At 45.8% G+C, this 15,637-nt stretch overlaps 1 protein-coding gene across 3 annotated transcripts in view; it reads right to left on the bottom strand.

The window, feature by feature from the left end:
* Window positions 1–327: 327 nt before the first annotated feature.
* The window catches only part of arhgap32b (Rho GTPase activating protein 32b), a 103,257-nt gene continuing 87,947 nt past the window's right edge, over window positions 328–15,637 (bottom strand). For all 3 annotated transcript variants that reach the window (XM_076101727.1, XM_076101728.1, XM_076101729.1), the window contains 12 exons: window positions 13,376–13,525; window positions 10,705–10,807; window positions 9,682–9,826; window positions 8,492–8,574; window positions 8,017–8,124; window positions 7,509–7,654; window positions 7,234–7,435; window positions 6,720–6,865; window positions 6,491–6,565; window positions 5,569–6,339; window positions 4,615–5,228; window positions 328–3,517 (listed from right to left, as the gene is read on the bottom strand). In XM_076101727.1, the coding sequence (XP_075957842.1) occupies window positions 1,313–3,517; window positions 4,615–5,228; window positions 5,569–6,339; window positions 6,491–6,565; window positions 6,720–6,865; window positions 7,234–7,435; window positions 7,509–7,654; window positions 8,017–8,124; window positions 8,492–8,574; window positions 9,682–9,826; window positions 10,705–10,807; window positions 13,376–13,525 (4,748 nt within the window). In that variant the 3' untranslated portion in view covers window positions 328–1,312. The remainder of the gene's footprint in view (window positions 3,518–4,614; window positions 5,229–5,568; window positions 6,340–6,490; window positions 6,566–6,719; window positions 6,866–7,233; window positions 7,436–7,508; window positions 7,655–8,016; window positions 8,125–8,491; window positions 8,575–9,681; window positions 9,827–10,704; window positions 10,808–13,375; window positions 13,526–15,637) is intronic.

Here is a 15,637-nt window from a genome sequence, read left to right on the forward strand (position 1 = left end):
AGTTTGAGACTAAAGTGTTTTCACATTCAAGTACACAGAGCCTTACTTAAGTTACTCATCTGAAAAGGTAGAGGCTTTAAATAAGGCAAGAGGAGAAAAACCTGTCAAACAGTTAAGAGTACAAACTGGATTTGGACGCATTTGAAACATATTGTAATCCACACATGATTATGGTAAACCAAAAGGGCACATAGTATAATACCAGAGGATTTCCAGCCTGAAAATAAATGGCCAGGTGATCTGAATTCTAGTTATCACAATGTTTGTGCATTACGATGAACAAAATGTAAGGCTCGTCACCAACAAGTCCACAAAGCAGCTGCAACATGTTCTTCACCAAATTGGTTTCAGCTTTATTCAGTTAGTCCAGTTCATGAAAGTACCGTGAACGTAATGGGAAAAAAAGGGAAATTAAAATAGAACCTCTTACACACCTAAAAGGTACAACAGGCATTCATCCATCTCCCCTCTTTTATCCCGTATGTGCAACAACTGCGCCGAGTCGCTTGGTCCCTCTTCGGATGAAGAACAGTACAAGTACCAAAACAGTCCATTAGAAGTCATTGAAATCAGTTTATAGCAAAGTTACAGAAAAAATGGCACAGTCACACAGAAAATAAGACCTTGACAAACCACTATATTAACCGAGAATAACCCATCGCAGCTCCTCATCAAAGCTCACACCCAGCCGGATCCTGAAGAGACTAACATGGACTCTACTCGTGTACACATCAGCAGAGGGATATCCTCCTCCAATAACTTGTGCTGTAACATCCAGAAAGAACGTGATGGATAGTTCAGTATACAGAACTGTTCTGTAAGATAGAGAGTGCATGCATTTCTAAAATGCAAACCATAACCCCAGTTGATTCTCATACCCAGCGCCACACCTAAAGAAACAAAAACAAAATACAACTAAATCCCTTTTTTACTGGTGATTCTATTCTCATATATATATATATATATATATATAGTATATAGAGTATATATATATATATATATATATATATATATATATATAGTATATAGAGTATATATATTTTACATTTTTATGATCCTGTTAAAAGTACCGTACATCTTTAATATACATTTATGACTGGCTACTGTCTCAATCACAATAATGTGACCCCCTTGGACAGTAAATTCAGGTACATTCAGATCTTCCAGTAAAAAGTCTTACAATTTTCTTTAAAATTCATTAAAAATACAGAGGAGCAAAAATATGTTTATACGACAGTCCACTGTCCTGCAGAGGCTGCAACCGTAGCTCAAAGTCTTTCTTCTACATGCCCCCCCCCCTCCCCCGAATGCTTCATTCTGTACGTATCTCTGTCTCTGGCCTCTGCATGAGCAGGTCAGTCTGGAGAAAGGCTCCCTGGCCCAGTGCTGTGGAGTACGCTCTATTACTGTGGCTCACGGTGAACCCTGGGCCGGGATAGGATCCTCCACGTTTTTGAACAGGAGCCTGAGGCTGAGGTACTGGGTGGTAATCGTCTAAGTTATCGTAGTGGGACTGCACCGGTTTAGCGCCGTGTTTCTGATACGAGTAGTCGCTGTCCAGTTCGGGGTTGCCCTGGCTGTAGAGCTGCTGCTCCCGGACGCTGTGCGATCGCTCTAGTTTGGAGCGGCCGAGTTGTTCCCTGGGGGCCGACGGCTGCTCGTCCGTAATGTGGTAGCCGCTGGATGTTTTCACTTTACTCTGGTGGCGGTCAGAATCAGGACACTCGTAGTGTGGTTGGAAGTTCCTCTTGTTGGGAAAGTCCTGCTGCCAGTGTTGAGACCGGCTGCCGTCTCCACCGGGCTTGTCGTCTCCGGTCTTGTGCCGGCCACTCTCCTGCTGATGGGACAGACTGTGGCCCAGAGTAGCTGGAAGGGAGTGAGAGGATTGGCACTTCTTGGAACCGCTTTGCTTGGCGAGCCCGTCGGACTTGTCGCCCACTGCGCCCCCCTGGACATGCTTGTCGGTCTCCATGTACATGAGGACATCGGGGTCGGACACCATGTGTCTGGGGAGGTAGCGCCCATCTTTGCTCTCGGCCGCGATGAGCACAGCTTTGCCTGGGTCAGATTTACTGCGCAGGTGCAGGGTTTCATAGCCTGATATATCAGAGGGTGCAAACAAGCCAACATTGTCATACTGAGAAAGGACGGGGCCCTTGATCTTCTGTCTGGCCCTGCTCTCTCTGCGGATGGAGTGCATGCGGAGCCTTTCTAACTCCTCGGGGTCCCAAGCGAGGTAAGCAGCAGCTTCCTTGGTCCCGTAACCGGGGGGCATGTCTCTGCTCACAAAGCTGTGCTCCTTCCCCGGCGGGAGAACATGACGAGCGAGGTAGTGGTACCCAGTCGCCTTTCCACCCGGTCGACCATCAGCGGCTCCCGGATCTCGGCTGTTATGGGAGTGGACGTGGCGGACTCGGATGGTGCCGTAAGGGTCAATGTCATAGTAAGGCGCCTCCAAAGGGCTTGAACCAGAGTACGGACTGTAGCGATACTGGACCCGTCCGTTCTCGAAGTAAGGCTGCAGCTGGGTGACGTGGTAGTCTGTTTGTGAAGACTGCTGCGGGGGCTGCTGGTAGGCTTTGCACTGATACACGGGCCGTTGATAGAAGAACATCTCGTCATCTGGAGGAACTTCGGTCCTCTGGATGGGCACTGAGCGGATAGTGGAAGGGACATGGAGTGAGTGCACTCTGCGGATGGTGGGGTAGCCTTGGTTTCTGTCATGGCTGTAACCCTGATGGCCTGGCCCCGGAGACACGTACACACTGCGGGGGTTTCCTCTGGACTTCATGGAGTGGTGGTAGGACCTGGGGCCTAAAGTGCTGTATCTGTTGTCCAGTCGGGCACTGTAAGGGATCTGAGGCTCTGATTTGGACACGTAGGACAGGTGTGGGGGGACGCTGTCAGGCCGGAAGTGGTGTAGCACGGACTGGGGGCCCAGCGGAACAGGCCTCTGGTGGTAGTATGCAGCTCCAGGCGGCTCAATTAAGACCGACTCTCCTTTAGCGTGGTACAGGTAGGCTGGCTGGTGCGTGGAAGATTTGTGAGGGGAAGGAGGATGGTGAGGCAGAGCATCCTCCAGATGGCCAGGCACAGGCCCTTCACCCAGGATATGGTAGGAGGCTTCACTTTGGCTGAGAGCCGCTGTGGCCAGTTTGCTCTCCATGGTGCGGACAGGAGGGGCCGGAGGCTTGGGTACGTACGCGTCTTGGTGCTTTGCAGGCTCTGTACAGGGCTGTACCGGCTTTATGGCCTCCCAAGGCTTCTCAACAGGCTCAGCAGAGGTGGGGGCCACTCTTGCGCTGGCCTTGGAGGGGGGCTGGGTATGGGGTTGGACCGGTGTCTGAGATTGCGTGTGAGGCTGTGGTGGAAGATGAGGCGGTATCTGAGCTTGGCTCTGCTGCTGAGTTTGTGTTTGATGCTGGGGCAGTGAGACAGCCTGCCTCTTGGGCTTCTGAGGTGGCTGTTCTGTGGGTTTTGGAAGGACTGGGGGGGGTTTAGTCCCCTCTAGTTTGACCTGAGACAAATCAGAACAGAACAGACTCTTATTTCCTGAGGAAAACAAGATGTACAGTGTCACCAGTCTAGTTATGGGGTAGTTCCACTGCAGCATCAATTCCTAATGTCTGTTTGTTATTATCTCTCCATATCTATGCAGGCAAAAATACCATAGAAATAATCATAGCATCAAATAAACTACACTGACGACCCACATGGCAAAAGGGTTGACACATTTGGTATTTTTCTGTCTGCCACAAACATTTTGCATGTCATACACTCAGGTTCTTTACTTAGGTAAAAGTCAAAATACCACATTCTAAAAATACTCCAATATAAGTAAAAGTTCCGAATTAAAAATGTAAAAGCACAAAATGCGTAGTAAAAGTACAATATTTGCTTCTGAGATGGAGTAGAGTAGAAGTTCTATAAAATGGAAATACGTAAGTACAATTTTGACACACTTTAACTTTACTTATTGTACCGTGCTCGAGTAAATGTACATCGTTACATACCATCACTGTACAGTGTAGTTTGCGTGTATATAATACAACACTTAAATAAGTGACAGTAGTCAAAACACTGTCAGTGAAATTTCCTTTTGTGGAAGAGTACAGATCATTCCTAATCATGAAATTGGGACCTAATTAATCAAAAGATATATTCGAGTTCAAGGAACAGTTGGATCAGAAGATTGAAATCACTCATGTCTGCATGCTTAATATGAAGGTAGAGCCAAGAGACACGTAGCTTAGCATAAAGAATGAAAACAGTTGATTGTTAACGTTAAAATCCAACTAACATGTCCTCTAAAGCTACAACTAATTAACACGTTACATCTTGTTTGTTTAATCTGTACAAAAAAAAAGTGTCCGAACCCGGCTAGCTGTTTCCAATCTTTATGCTAAGCTAAGCTAACAGTCTGCTGGCTATAGCTTAATATTGAATGTACAGAGATGAAAGTGATATTAATCCTATCACTGTCAGCGTACTTCTCAAAATACGATAACTTGTTCATGTTATACTGCAGATGAAATATTAATCAATTTGGATCATGCTTACCTTAATAATGTAAAAGTAGTAGTAGTCTACATATGACAGTGATATGACACTTACCTCAGGAACAAGCTGTGGTAAGACTCCAGTCTCTTTGCAGCTGCCGCTGGGGAAGGTGGCCAGAGTGGTACTTGGTGAGCTGGTACGGACTGGGACCTGTCCCGTGACAGGCTGCTGCCTTTCTGGACTTCTCCTGATTGGAGAAGTCAGGCTGGTTGAACTGGGGAGTGGGGCACACTTGTAAAAAGGAGTGTCTGGTGGGGTTGTAGAGGACTTGGTGTTGTCCGATGGCTTGGTGATCGCGCTGGTGAGCTCTAGAGGCTGCTGATTGATTGTAGGACTGGAGGCAGAGGGATGCGCTGAGGCCGGGGCCGTGCTGTTTGGTGGCGGGGAACTCCCTCTCCCTGCTCCCTCCTCGGAAGAAGTCCGGAAAAGTGGGAACAGTGGATGTGTCGACTCCTGGGAGTTAGAGGCCTCCTGAAGCTGCAGAGGGGACATCGGCGTGGAGGGCTCAGAGGACCGGGACTGAGCCTGAATGGAGACCTGCTGAGCGGACTCGGCCAAGGCCAGGGCCAACATGCGGGCAGCATTTTTAGGAGGAGGGGGAGGAGGGGCGGTAGTGGGAGATGTAGCGTTGAGGGAACGAGGGGTGAGGTCCTTTGAAGAGTCCGGAGCTACGACACAAAAACACAAGGGGTCTATAGTTGAAGAAGGAATAAGCAAGAGAGCAGCAGGTGAAGAGAAGAAACGACAGCAGGAAGGCTGGTTTTAAGGTGCCTCGGGAAAGGGAATGAGGGGAAAAGTTAAGCCTGGTGCTCGGGCTTCACATGAAAAGGTTTGTTTAAGATGAAATGCATGCAAACCTGGAAAACTAAACCTAGAAAAAAAGTCATAATTAATGGCACAATTTATGACCTTATTCTTAATCTAAATAGTGTAAACAAAGCAATGTCAAGGCAGAAATGTGCCAAACACCAAACACTACACTTAAAAAGGTCATTCTCGGCTCCCTACCTTGGTGCTCTTGGCTGCTGGCAACCAGCGCCTGCTGCACGCCGTCCTCTCCCTTCAGCTCTCGACTGTCCGCGCTGTCAAAGGCCGCCAGCTTAGAGTGCAGCTCCATTTGGAAAGCTTCACTTAGCGACGGCTCGGCGGGAGGTGATAACGCTTGTGGAGAGGCAAACTGTCCAGCCATATTCTTGTCCGGCATCTCTGTAGAGAAAAGCTCCGAAGTGGCAAGCAGCGTCTTTCCACATTTAATAGGCGACACAGCCTGTGTGGGTTTATCGGTGTAAGAATAGGAAGTGGTCAGTTTCTTCTTTGCCACCTTCTCTCCAGCAGCCAGGCTGAAGTCTGCGGACGACAAAGGGGACATCAAGCTGCCCAGGAAGGTGGCAGAGATGAAGTCAGAGCGGTTGGTCTTGCCGCAGACGCTGTTGGGGCTCCTCTTTAACATGGAGCCCTCTGCCCCGGCGGGTGAGTCGTTTAGGGGGAAGGCATAGGAGGTGTCGGGGAGGCTGCACTGGAAAGACATGGGGTCAAAGTCCAATGAGGCCATGCCGATGTCCGGCGGGCTGAGGTCCACGTCTTCACCCGCTGAACGGGGAGGTGAGATGAGTGCAGGCACACAGATGGGGCCGTCGTCTCCGTCGCTGTCCTCTGTGGCGACCAGGTTGTCGTAGGAGTTGCAGTGCTGCCGGCTGTCCAGCAGCTCGCCATTAAATGAGGCCGACAGGGCGTCGCTGCTAGAGCGCGGCCGCCGGGGACGGTACACCTTGGACTCTCCTGAAGCAGCAACAGAATATAATCAGAAACTATTTCTTTTATCAGGCCCTAAGCATAACAGTAGGCTACACTGTAGAGCATTTGAAAAACAATATGACTGATTAAACTTGCTATTCTGAGTAACAGTGAACTGGAAGACACAAATGATTACCTTCAACATTGTGCAGGGAACTCAGGGACTCTTCACTTTTGGCTGATCTCAATGTTGCCGTGTCTCCTCTGCCTCCTGAAACACAGTGATGAAAAGGTTTCAGCCTTGTTTAGTCACATACGCTCTTCTGTTCCTCATACGGACAACGCTACACTGTTGTTCCTTCATTTCAGCAATTGTGAGGTTAAAGTTTGACAATTTTCTTTCCTATTTTGGAGGAAGGACTCACCAGCGAGAGCCATGGCCTTCAGTTCATTGGGCTCACTGGGGTTGCGGTGCAGCTTGCGCTTGGACATGGAGGAAGACTTGCCGAGGTTGAAGAAAGAACGCCAACTACCCACAGGAGACTTCTTGGATTTAATAGGAGGCCTCTTCCTATGATTAATAAATGGTGAAGGGCAAGCGGGCAACGAAAGGTTAGTTTCACTGACTCACATACACAATGACAGATTTAGACACAGGAATGAAAATGACCAAAGACAGTTTTCTGTTTTAAGCTAAGTCTGTAACCGGAGACGCAGGCAACTGGGTGCAGGAAGAAAACGACTGCCTGCAGTCCTAACAGCAACCAGCAGATGGAGACACATTCCAGCATTATTATCTCGGCTCAACTGGTATTAAAATGCTAGTATTCTGCAACACATTCTACAGATACATATCGAAAGTGTCTAAATTTGATTCTAATTGATTTTTTGAAGGCACACATTCATCAAATGAAATATCAGTAAGAGGAGTTAACAAACCTCTCGGTGGGAAACTCGATGACAGTGTGGAACTTTCCCTGCAGGGCAGCCGGACCTTCGCCCACCTCGATGTACTTGCTGTCTTCAGTGACTGGAGAGTTGATCTGAGCCTGGGTTCTGGCCTGGGCCTCCTCCAGGCTCAGCAGTTTAGTGGAGGGCGATGAAACCAGCAGGGATTTGGGCCGCGACAATGAGTTGTGACCTGGTGATGTGGGACAGTGTTTAGTGGAGGAAGCAGCAGCGGGTAGAGGAATGACAACGAGAGCAGTACGTACCAGCTCCCTCGCGTATTAGTGAGCTGAGTTTGGTGCTGAAGAGAACATCCACGTGGTTGAGGATGAACTCCACCACCACCGACTGGATTCGGACTTCCATGAAGGCTGCTGTGCCGCTGAAGCAGGCAGATTCTATCTGTTTGGACCTGAAGAATTGTGTTCGATTTAGAGAGTGCTCCACTTTAAACAAGCGTAACATTTTAAGGTAGTGAATCAAACGTATAAATGCTTAGAGTTTAAGTTGCTAAAATTATTTTGGGATGCATTTCCAGCATTTGTTGTTGTGTTGATCAGCATCCTCCCACAAACAGCTGCTTAAATCATTTTCATTCAGGAAGAAGACTCATTTACAGCAGGAGGCACAGCCCATTATCGCAGCCAATTCAAGTCTGAGAAATCCTTAATGCGAGTAGTCGAAACAGCTTTCAGGTGATGACTGACAGTATATTCCCCACATTGCAAAACAAGCATGTAAAGGACATTCTTTTTGAGCGGGACGGCGTCTCACCTCAGCAGGTTGGGCGCCCAGACGATGGCCAGGTTCTTGCTGTGCATGTTGGTGATGTAGCTGAACGCTGCGAGGTGGGAAAGGTGTCTCATGAGGAACTCCAGGGTCCTAGGAATCAAATATTCATTTAGTCAGGTTTAATTAGCTCCCACTAGTGATGTGCAGACTAATGGCTGCGATAGAGCTCTTTCTTCAGAGCATCAATATTTCACTATGTGCTAAAGCCCCAGAGGAATGTCACTTAGAAATCTGCATTTGTATGCTTTCACAGAAGGACGGGAAATTCCATTCATCATCAACGCAGACCAGCTGGGACCTGTTAAATGGTTCCACTCAATGCAGTGTGGCAGTAGGAAAACCCTTGATTTTGACATTAACAGACACCGGACTGATGTGAATGTACGACACGAGCCCGCGTCTGCATTCTGGCAGTTGCCGAGCCTGCCACAGGGGGGCAGTGTGCCTCTACACTGACCGGTAATGCGGTGGAGGAAGCTGCTGGATGACATCATGGATTTTGATGAGTCGCTCTTCGTCCGTCGCTGCTGATACAGCATCCTTCAGGGTGAAAACAAAAGGGAGAGATGGCGAGATAAATAGTTGTATCAGCGTATCAACAACGTTAAGCTCATTCATTTGTCATCCCTGGTTGGCGCTGCTACATGGAGCACAGAGTCTGCAGCCACAGCCTCTCCCCAGCTGCCATAACAACCAGCAAACATTTCCTTCATCTTCAGGGACTTGTTGTGCTTGGACAAAGTTCTTATTCCAGGTGACACAGAGGGCTACATTTGTAATGATAGGGTGTGTCAAGTACAATGCTATTATTTCAAGGGTGTCTGTGACTCATAACTGCAAGATAAATTTGCAGAATTCCTATCAGAGAAATTAAAGGAATTCCCTTTCTTTGCTTAGAGACCGAGCAGTTAGTCACACCCAATCAGTGTCCTTCCGGGGCATCAGTAACCACTGAACAGTGTGAACTAGGATGAAACATGTTCATCAGCCACCTGTATTTCCAGACCAGACGGCACCGACATCAACTAAAACTAAAGGTGATGATGTGAAACGTGCAACGGTGTCAAACTCAGTGTGAGCTCAGTCTGTCTTTGTCCTCGTGCCACTTCAATGCATAAAGTTTGCGGGCCGGGTTCAGGTGGTTGACCAACACATATTGTTTGATTGAACAGGCAGGTGGGTGTGACTGGACTGACCCATGCATCACTAGTGAGCAAAGCTGCCTTCCTAATCATTCAAACCGTGTTTTCCATGATAATAGAATGAAATCTAATGTGACTAAAAGTTTGACTTAATGACAAAACTATTAGTTTGTGCTTAACTAGACTGACTGAAATGTTAAATATAATCTGATGACTAAAATGAAAAAAATCAAACTAAAAGGTAGCTGACAAAATTAAGAGAGAAAACATTTTGATTAAAAGTTTACTATAATGACTTTTCATCGACTAAAACTAGACTAAAAATATGCAGGACAAAAATGACTAAATGTAATCAGCATTTTGGACTAAAGACTAAGACTGAATCTATAATAGCAGCCAAACTAAACACTGACACAGAAGCTCAAAGCAAGCTAACAATCACGTGCTGTAATAGCAGAAGCAAGAGATTGGTGTGGGAGGAGTGTTGAGTTGAGGCCGTGCTTACGGAGAACTTCTCGTAGAGCTGGTAGGTGAGCAGGGGGTTGGGCAGCTCTCTGAAGTAGAGCTTACACAGCGAGCCCACACAGTGGATGTCCTGGATGTAAACATCTTTGGTCAGGTCGGGGATCTGCTCAGAGTCAAACTCGTGTCTGGCGAAAGAGAAAGAGGGCAAAGGTAGAGTCAACAAATGTGCTTCTTCTGAACAAAAGGCGCATCAATAAACGACTGCTGTGGTTTGGTGGAGGGATACGAGACATGGGAAAAAAAGTCTCACTGCATTTAAGTTGTGTTTTAGAAAGGAGTGATCTGTGCCAACACAACATTTCTGTTAGTCAAGTTAAAAATAGTCACATTTAGTAATAATCTAATCCAGGGTTCCTACAGGAACTGCTTGAAGCATCCCGAGTGTTGTTGGTTCTGCATGACATTAATGCGACAGACATTCTGTAAATTATTTGTTTTTAAATAAATTGAGATTATTTTGAAGTCAGAAAAAAAGTATTCGTCAAATCCTGCTTTTTAAGACTTGACAGATTGATTTAAGACATTTTACTACCAACTAATTACATTTTTTTATTTAGATGAATGAATTTATCCCTTTTAAGATTTCTTAAGGCTCCTTAGGAAGACTGTCACCTCAGACTGCACATGGGCAGTGTGTTGTGTGGTTTCAGACGTGAGAGGACACAAGGTTGAGGTTTTCTCAACCAAAAATACCAATATGTGAATACAGAGGAGGCAGTGTTGAGTTCAAATATCAGAAATCTTTTTCCAGAATTGCAGACTCCACATTGAATATATAAGCGCATTGTATGTGGCCTGAGAGGCAAAGCCCAGGGTTTAACTTTTATTTTTTTTAAAGCTAATATTGCTTAGCTTACACTAATAATTGAAAAATCTTATTCTGCTCTGACAACATTACATAGTAAAATCTGTTACACTGCACGTCATCCTGATGCTTTTCTTTCTTTTACAGATGCAGTGAATTGAATCAAATGCTGTATTTAACGGGCAGCGTGTCTCCTACCGCAACTTCTGGATGTTTGAGGCGATCCCAGAGAGGCGGTAGATGCCGTCCACCACGCCGTGCTTCTCCAGGAACTCGGTGCAGCTCTTGAGGACCTGGGGCACTGCGAAGAGAGAGAGAAAAAAAACAGCGTGTCATCACATAACATCCGTCAATATAGAGCTTCAGGGTCAAGAATACCATGACTTTCCTTTTTGAAGAGCCGAGTACAGAGCAGTCAGGCCAGAGCTCTGGGCTCAGAGGGATTACCCAGTGAGTAACGTTCTAGTGCTTTCGGAAGGAAAAGCTGAGGGCAGAAACATTTGACCCATGTAAAGGAGAGACCAATATATCCTGAAGAGCTTTAGACAAATATTTGTCTTCTTTCTCTGGTGCCTTTGGTTTCCCTTTAACCCAGTTTTTACATCCATGCAGCTCTGTGTGTTTGACTGAGGCAGCCAATCACACACACACTCGGCTTCAAAGCACAATACCAGTGATTGTGTGTTAGAGCTGGGACTGACCAAAAGAAAAGAAACTCAGAAATAGAACTTCCTAATTCCCCTTCAGTTAACCATGAATCATGCAGACATGCTATTTATCTGTGTGTGTGTGTGTGTGTGGTAGATAAGGATGGTGTGTATGTGTATAAGGAGGCTCCCAGGCCTCCCACAGCTCACACATCATTCAGAGGATGACAGAGAGTGGGACACTTGCCGAAGCAGCTGTTCAGTCGAATTCCGCACATAGCGAAGGAGAAAACAAGGCCGGGGTTTGAGGAAACCACATTCTGCTGCAGAGAATCCTGACGTTCTTCACATAGGAACATTTTTTGTTGTTACGTCCTCTTATCACAAAAGACACACGACACGTGTTTTGAATGTGGAGTTAGGGTTGGACACAGCAAGAATAAATCCTCTTCAATTCTAGTTCAAACAACGGCATTCAAAGCAGGAGAACGTTCAACTGATGTGCTGGTTTGGCTCCCTTTGAAAGCTCAAACTGACTTAAGTCAGATCCCTTTGTCTCTAGCATGCCACTCAAAACTAGAGGCTTTAATGGAGATTTATGAAAGAAACATAGATTTCATGGAGAACAGGCTTTTAGCTCTTACTTTCCATTGCTAGGTGCTAGTTTAAAAGGACAGGACTGATCGCTGTGAGCCAATGGTACGATGACATTAATATACAGACAAAGAATAAGGAGCGTTATCGCCAACGCCGCTGCATATCAAATCAATGGGGGGAAATTGAGATGTTTTGGCTTCACTTTTCGGGAGCTGTCATGCTGCCGCACTGCCGCCCTACAGCGGCAGCCAGTGAAAAAGCTGGACTATATGTTGTAGTCCAGAGGAGACAAGTCATATACTGTCCATTACTTGTTTGACCGTCTCCTGACTCTGCTCACATTGAATTCAGGCGAAGCAGAACCGTACCTTGTGTCTTAATCCAAGATGTGTGAACTAGCAGGAATGTAGCACAACATGGAAGTGAAAGCAGTGCTCTGTGAAAGGTGAAACTGCAATAAAAATAGTTTGTACCGAAGGTAAGTGAATAATCAAAAATCATTCAAATTGCGATGCATCAATTTGGCCCATTTGAGAACCATTAACATTAAGAACTTTTTCAAGTTGCTGTCAACATGAACTGAAATGAGGTTATTGATCATTACGCTGGGTGGAGCTGATGTCACAGTGTGATGAGGACACCATCGTCCTCATTGAGCCTTAGCACATAAATGGATGGATGGATTTTAGCCCAGCAAATATGTTAACTAGAACTACACAGAGCTGGAATGAGCTGCTGGTTACAAACAGTGTGTGGTGTGTATTTGAAAGGGTTCATGATGGCTTCATATAAAAACCATCAGCTCACAGACTGGAATGGATGGAGGAGCAGGTGTGTTTGGGGTGGTAACATTTTCTGCAACAAATATTGAACACTGGCAGTCATATGTCATCACTGGTATATGCTAAACATTATTATGTTCCATAATTTGAGGCTAATGGTCATGATGCTCCACTGTCACATCTGGGACGGGGCTACAGGACTTTAAAATGGAGAGTTTTGTCCTTTCTGCCATGAAAGCCCTGAACAAACTGCCTCACTGACACTAATGTGAGCAGGGATAATGGACGGAGCATTAATGTATTCATGATCATTGTATCTATTGTGCATATCTGTATGCTCCTGTGTTGCACGGGCAGGAAAAACAATCTTCCTCTGGGACAAGGAATCTAGTCTAAAGAACCCGACTGTGTCTTGCACTTCTGAATCCCATCAATTCTCAAATCTTTCTTTTGGATAGAGCCAAGCTAGCTGTCCCCCCCTGCTTCCAGCCTTTGTGCTAAGCTAGGCTAACCAGCTGCTGGATGTTGCTCCATATGCAAGTTTCAGCGATTGCAAAGTGGAATTGACTGGAAATGGATCGAGTATAGCAGTAAGTGTGACATGATTGGAAGGGACACAATGATGAACTCATCAAGTCAACAGGTAAAGATGGAGGAGGTTTAGAGTTTGCATTAACCAGGGAGCAGGTGAAATTAAGAATCGAGGTCGGTCTCTAATGTCTCTAAAGCTCCTGGTAATTTAGGGCCCTGGCTACTATTTGAGAATTTATGGCGTTTAAAAAAACAAGCCTAAATGGGTCCAGAAAACACTGGTGCCCTCAGGTGTGTCTGCATGTATCTCACCATCATGTCCCGAGTTGAGTAGGTGCTCTCCCAGGTCGCAGCCGAACACCCTCTCCCGGAGGATGCCTCTCTGCTTCAGCTTCTGCTTGGTGGGCCGGGACTTCATGAAGGTGCGCAAGAAGGTGATCAGCTTTCCGTGCTTCTTAGACACTGAGGGACGAGGGAGGGAGGACACATCTTAGTTATCTTACACGGCTGTTTACTACGCTACAGAACATGTGGGTTTGACGCTGGTTTCTGGTAGACTGGAGTGAAACCCCACACAAGCAGCTCAGGCTTGTCCCTTTGTGCATTTCAGCTTCATTCTAATGCAAACCCTTCCTTTATGCATGTGTAGTCTCCTTGAGGCGAAGGCTTCCTTCTTAAATGCCACCTCCCAGGCAACTACAAAGGAATCCTCCACATCCAATACCAGTATCCTCCGCTCAGCTTCAAAACGAGACAAAAAGAAGAAGGAGCAGACCTACTTAGAAACCCAAACCGATACATGTCTGGGAAAGGGTCGTAAGCTTCTTAAACTAGCATATTTTTGATGGGGTTCGGGGGACAATGGAGCTGGCTCCACTCCAGAAAAAGAAAAGTGAAAATCACACACTGGTGAGGTGACAGTAGCAGTGTTTTTCCACTCTTGGGTCAGTTTACTGGACTCGGCGATACGGATGAAATCAACTCGTCTGATGAGAGCTTCAATTCTCTTTTAACTGAGAATTCAGTTCAGTTTAAGTTGTCCATCAGTCTGGGCTAAACAGACACAAAAATCCAAAATGTATCGAGTATGAAACAGTTTTCCACTGACTGACCAAAGAAGTGCCATAGTGCATCTAACACAGTCTGACTGCAGGGTTAAAAACAAACTATTTCACCATCTTGAGGACCTTTAGATGAATAAACTACATGCTAAATGTCACGTGTTGTGGTTACATAAATATAGGCGCCAATCAACCCGTTCCGCATAATGTGATTGGCTGATGCCTTTTATTCGCGGTGCAAAAGTTTAGGAAAAAAATGGACCTCGTTCCGGGAAAAAAGTATGCAGCTTTTACGCTGCGTAATATTTGCATTCTGTTTTGTATTTGTGACAAAACAGGGCAAAAAAATATATGGATGAGCAAATGAATGGCACAGAAAAGAGAACGACCCCCGGTGTTACTAAGTTCAATATTAGTTTATCCTTAAGAGGACCCTACTAATCCTGATATTAACAGGATCTTTCCCAGCTGCACTGCCTTGTCTCTCTGTGTTTAGACCGTCTCTGCCCTGTGAAGCTTCCACTCAGACCTCACGCTGCTCAAAGAACACATCTCCAGTCTACTCATCTTTCTCTGCTTCTCCGTTCTCTCTGTGTCAATGGTCTGCCCTCGGTTCGCTAGTCTCTCTTTGATCCTCTTACATCGTGCTGCACTTTAACCAACAGCTCTTCCTATTATTACTTTACAGTTTTATACTCTTGCATTTCACAGCACAACTATCCTTTCTGAACGTGGAGCGCTCAGCAGTCCATGCGGTCCACACTCATGTAAACTGACAAACGGTCTTAATCAAAAACATAAAGTAAAACAGCAGCAGCCCAGGAGCTGAAAATGTACCAGTGAGGACAGTATTAAAAACATCCCTTACCTATCCGATCTATGATCATTGTGTTCTCTCATCCACACCACATCTGGAACTTCACTAAATCTTTGAGAACTGAGTGATCACAACAACATCCAAAGTGGAAAAACAGCTTTTTTTATATTTATATTCCAGGGCACATTCCTTTAACTGATTATAAACACAGTCACGATCACAATCCTTTCACTTTCTTTATGTGTTTCACAGACCTGACATCACCTGCTTCAAACTACAGTCCGACGCTCACACACACGCTGGTTTCGCAATTTAAAGAAGAAAGCGTTAAGGATTCAATCCAAATCAATAACTAATCTGTGGCTGTGCAAAGCTTAAATCTGCTTCCATCTCAGCACAACAGAAAGTAGGCCACTGCTTACCAAAGAAACTAAACAGGCTGAGGTGAAGACAGCCACACCTGTGTGTTTGCAAGATAACAACACAATGAAAGTGAGAAGGCAGCATCTTTACTCACAGCAGATGATCCACTTACAGAGACATACACGGCATAATTTAGGCACATGTGTGCCGTCATGAATATCATTATTTACAACCATCTCAAACAGACACACTGTGTGAGACTTGGCTCTAATGCCCAGAGACCATTAGGTAGAAACTAATGAGGCTGCCTGTCTCGCATACTAAACGTACACT

This window comes from Anarhichas minor, unplaced genomic scaffold (genome assembly GCF_050575085.1).
Source record: "Anarhichas minor isolate MPS153535 unplaced genomic scaffold, ASM5057508v1 ptg000027l, whole genome shotgun sequence".
Lineage (NCBI taxonomy): Eukaryota > Metazoa > Chordata > Actinopteri > Perciformes > Anarhichadidae > Anarhichas > Anarhichas minor.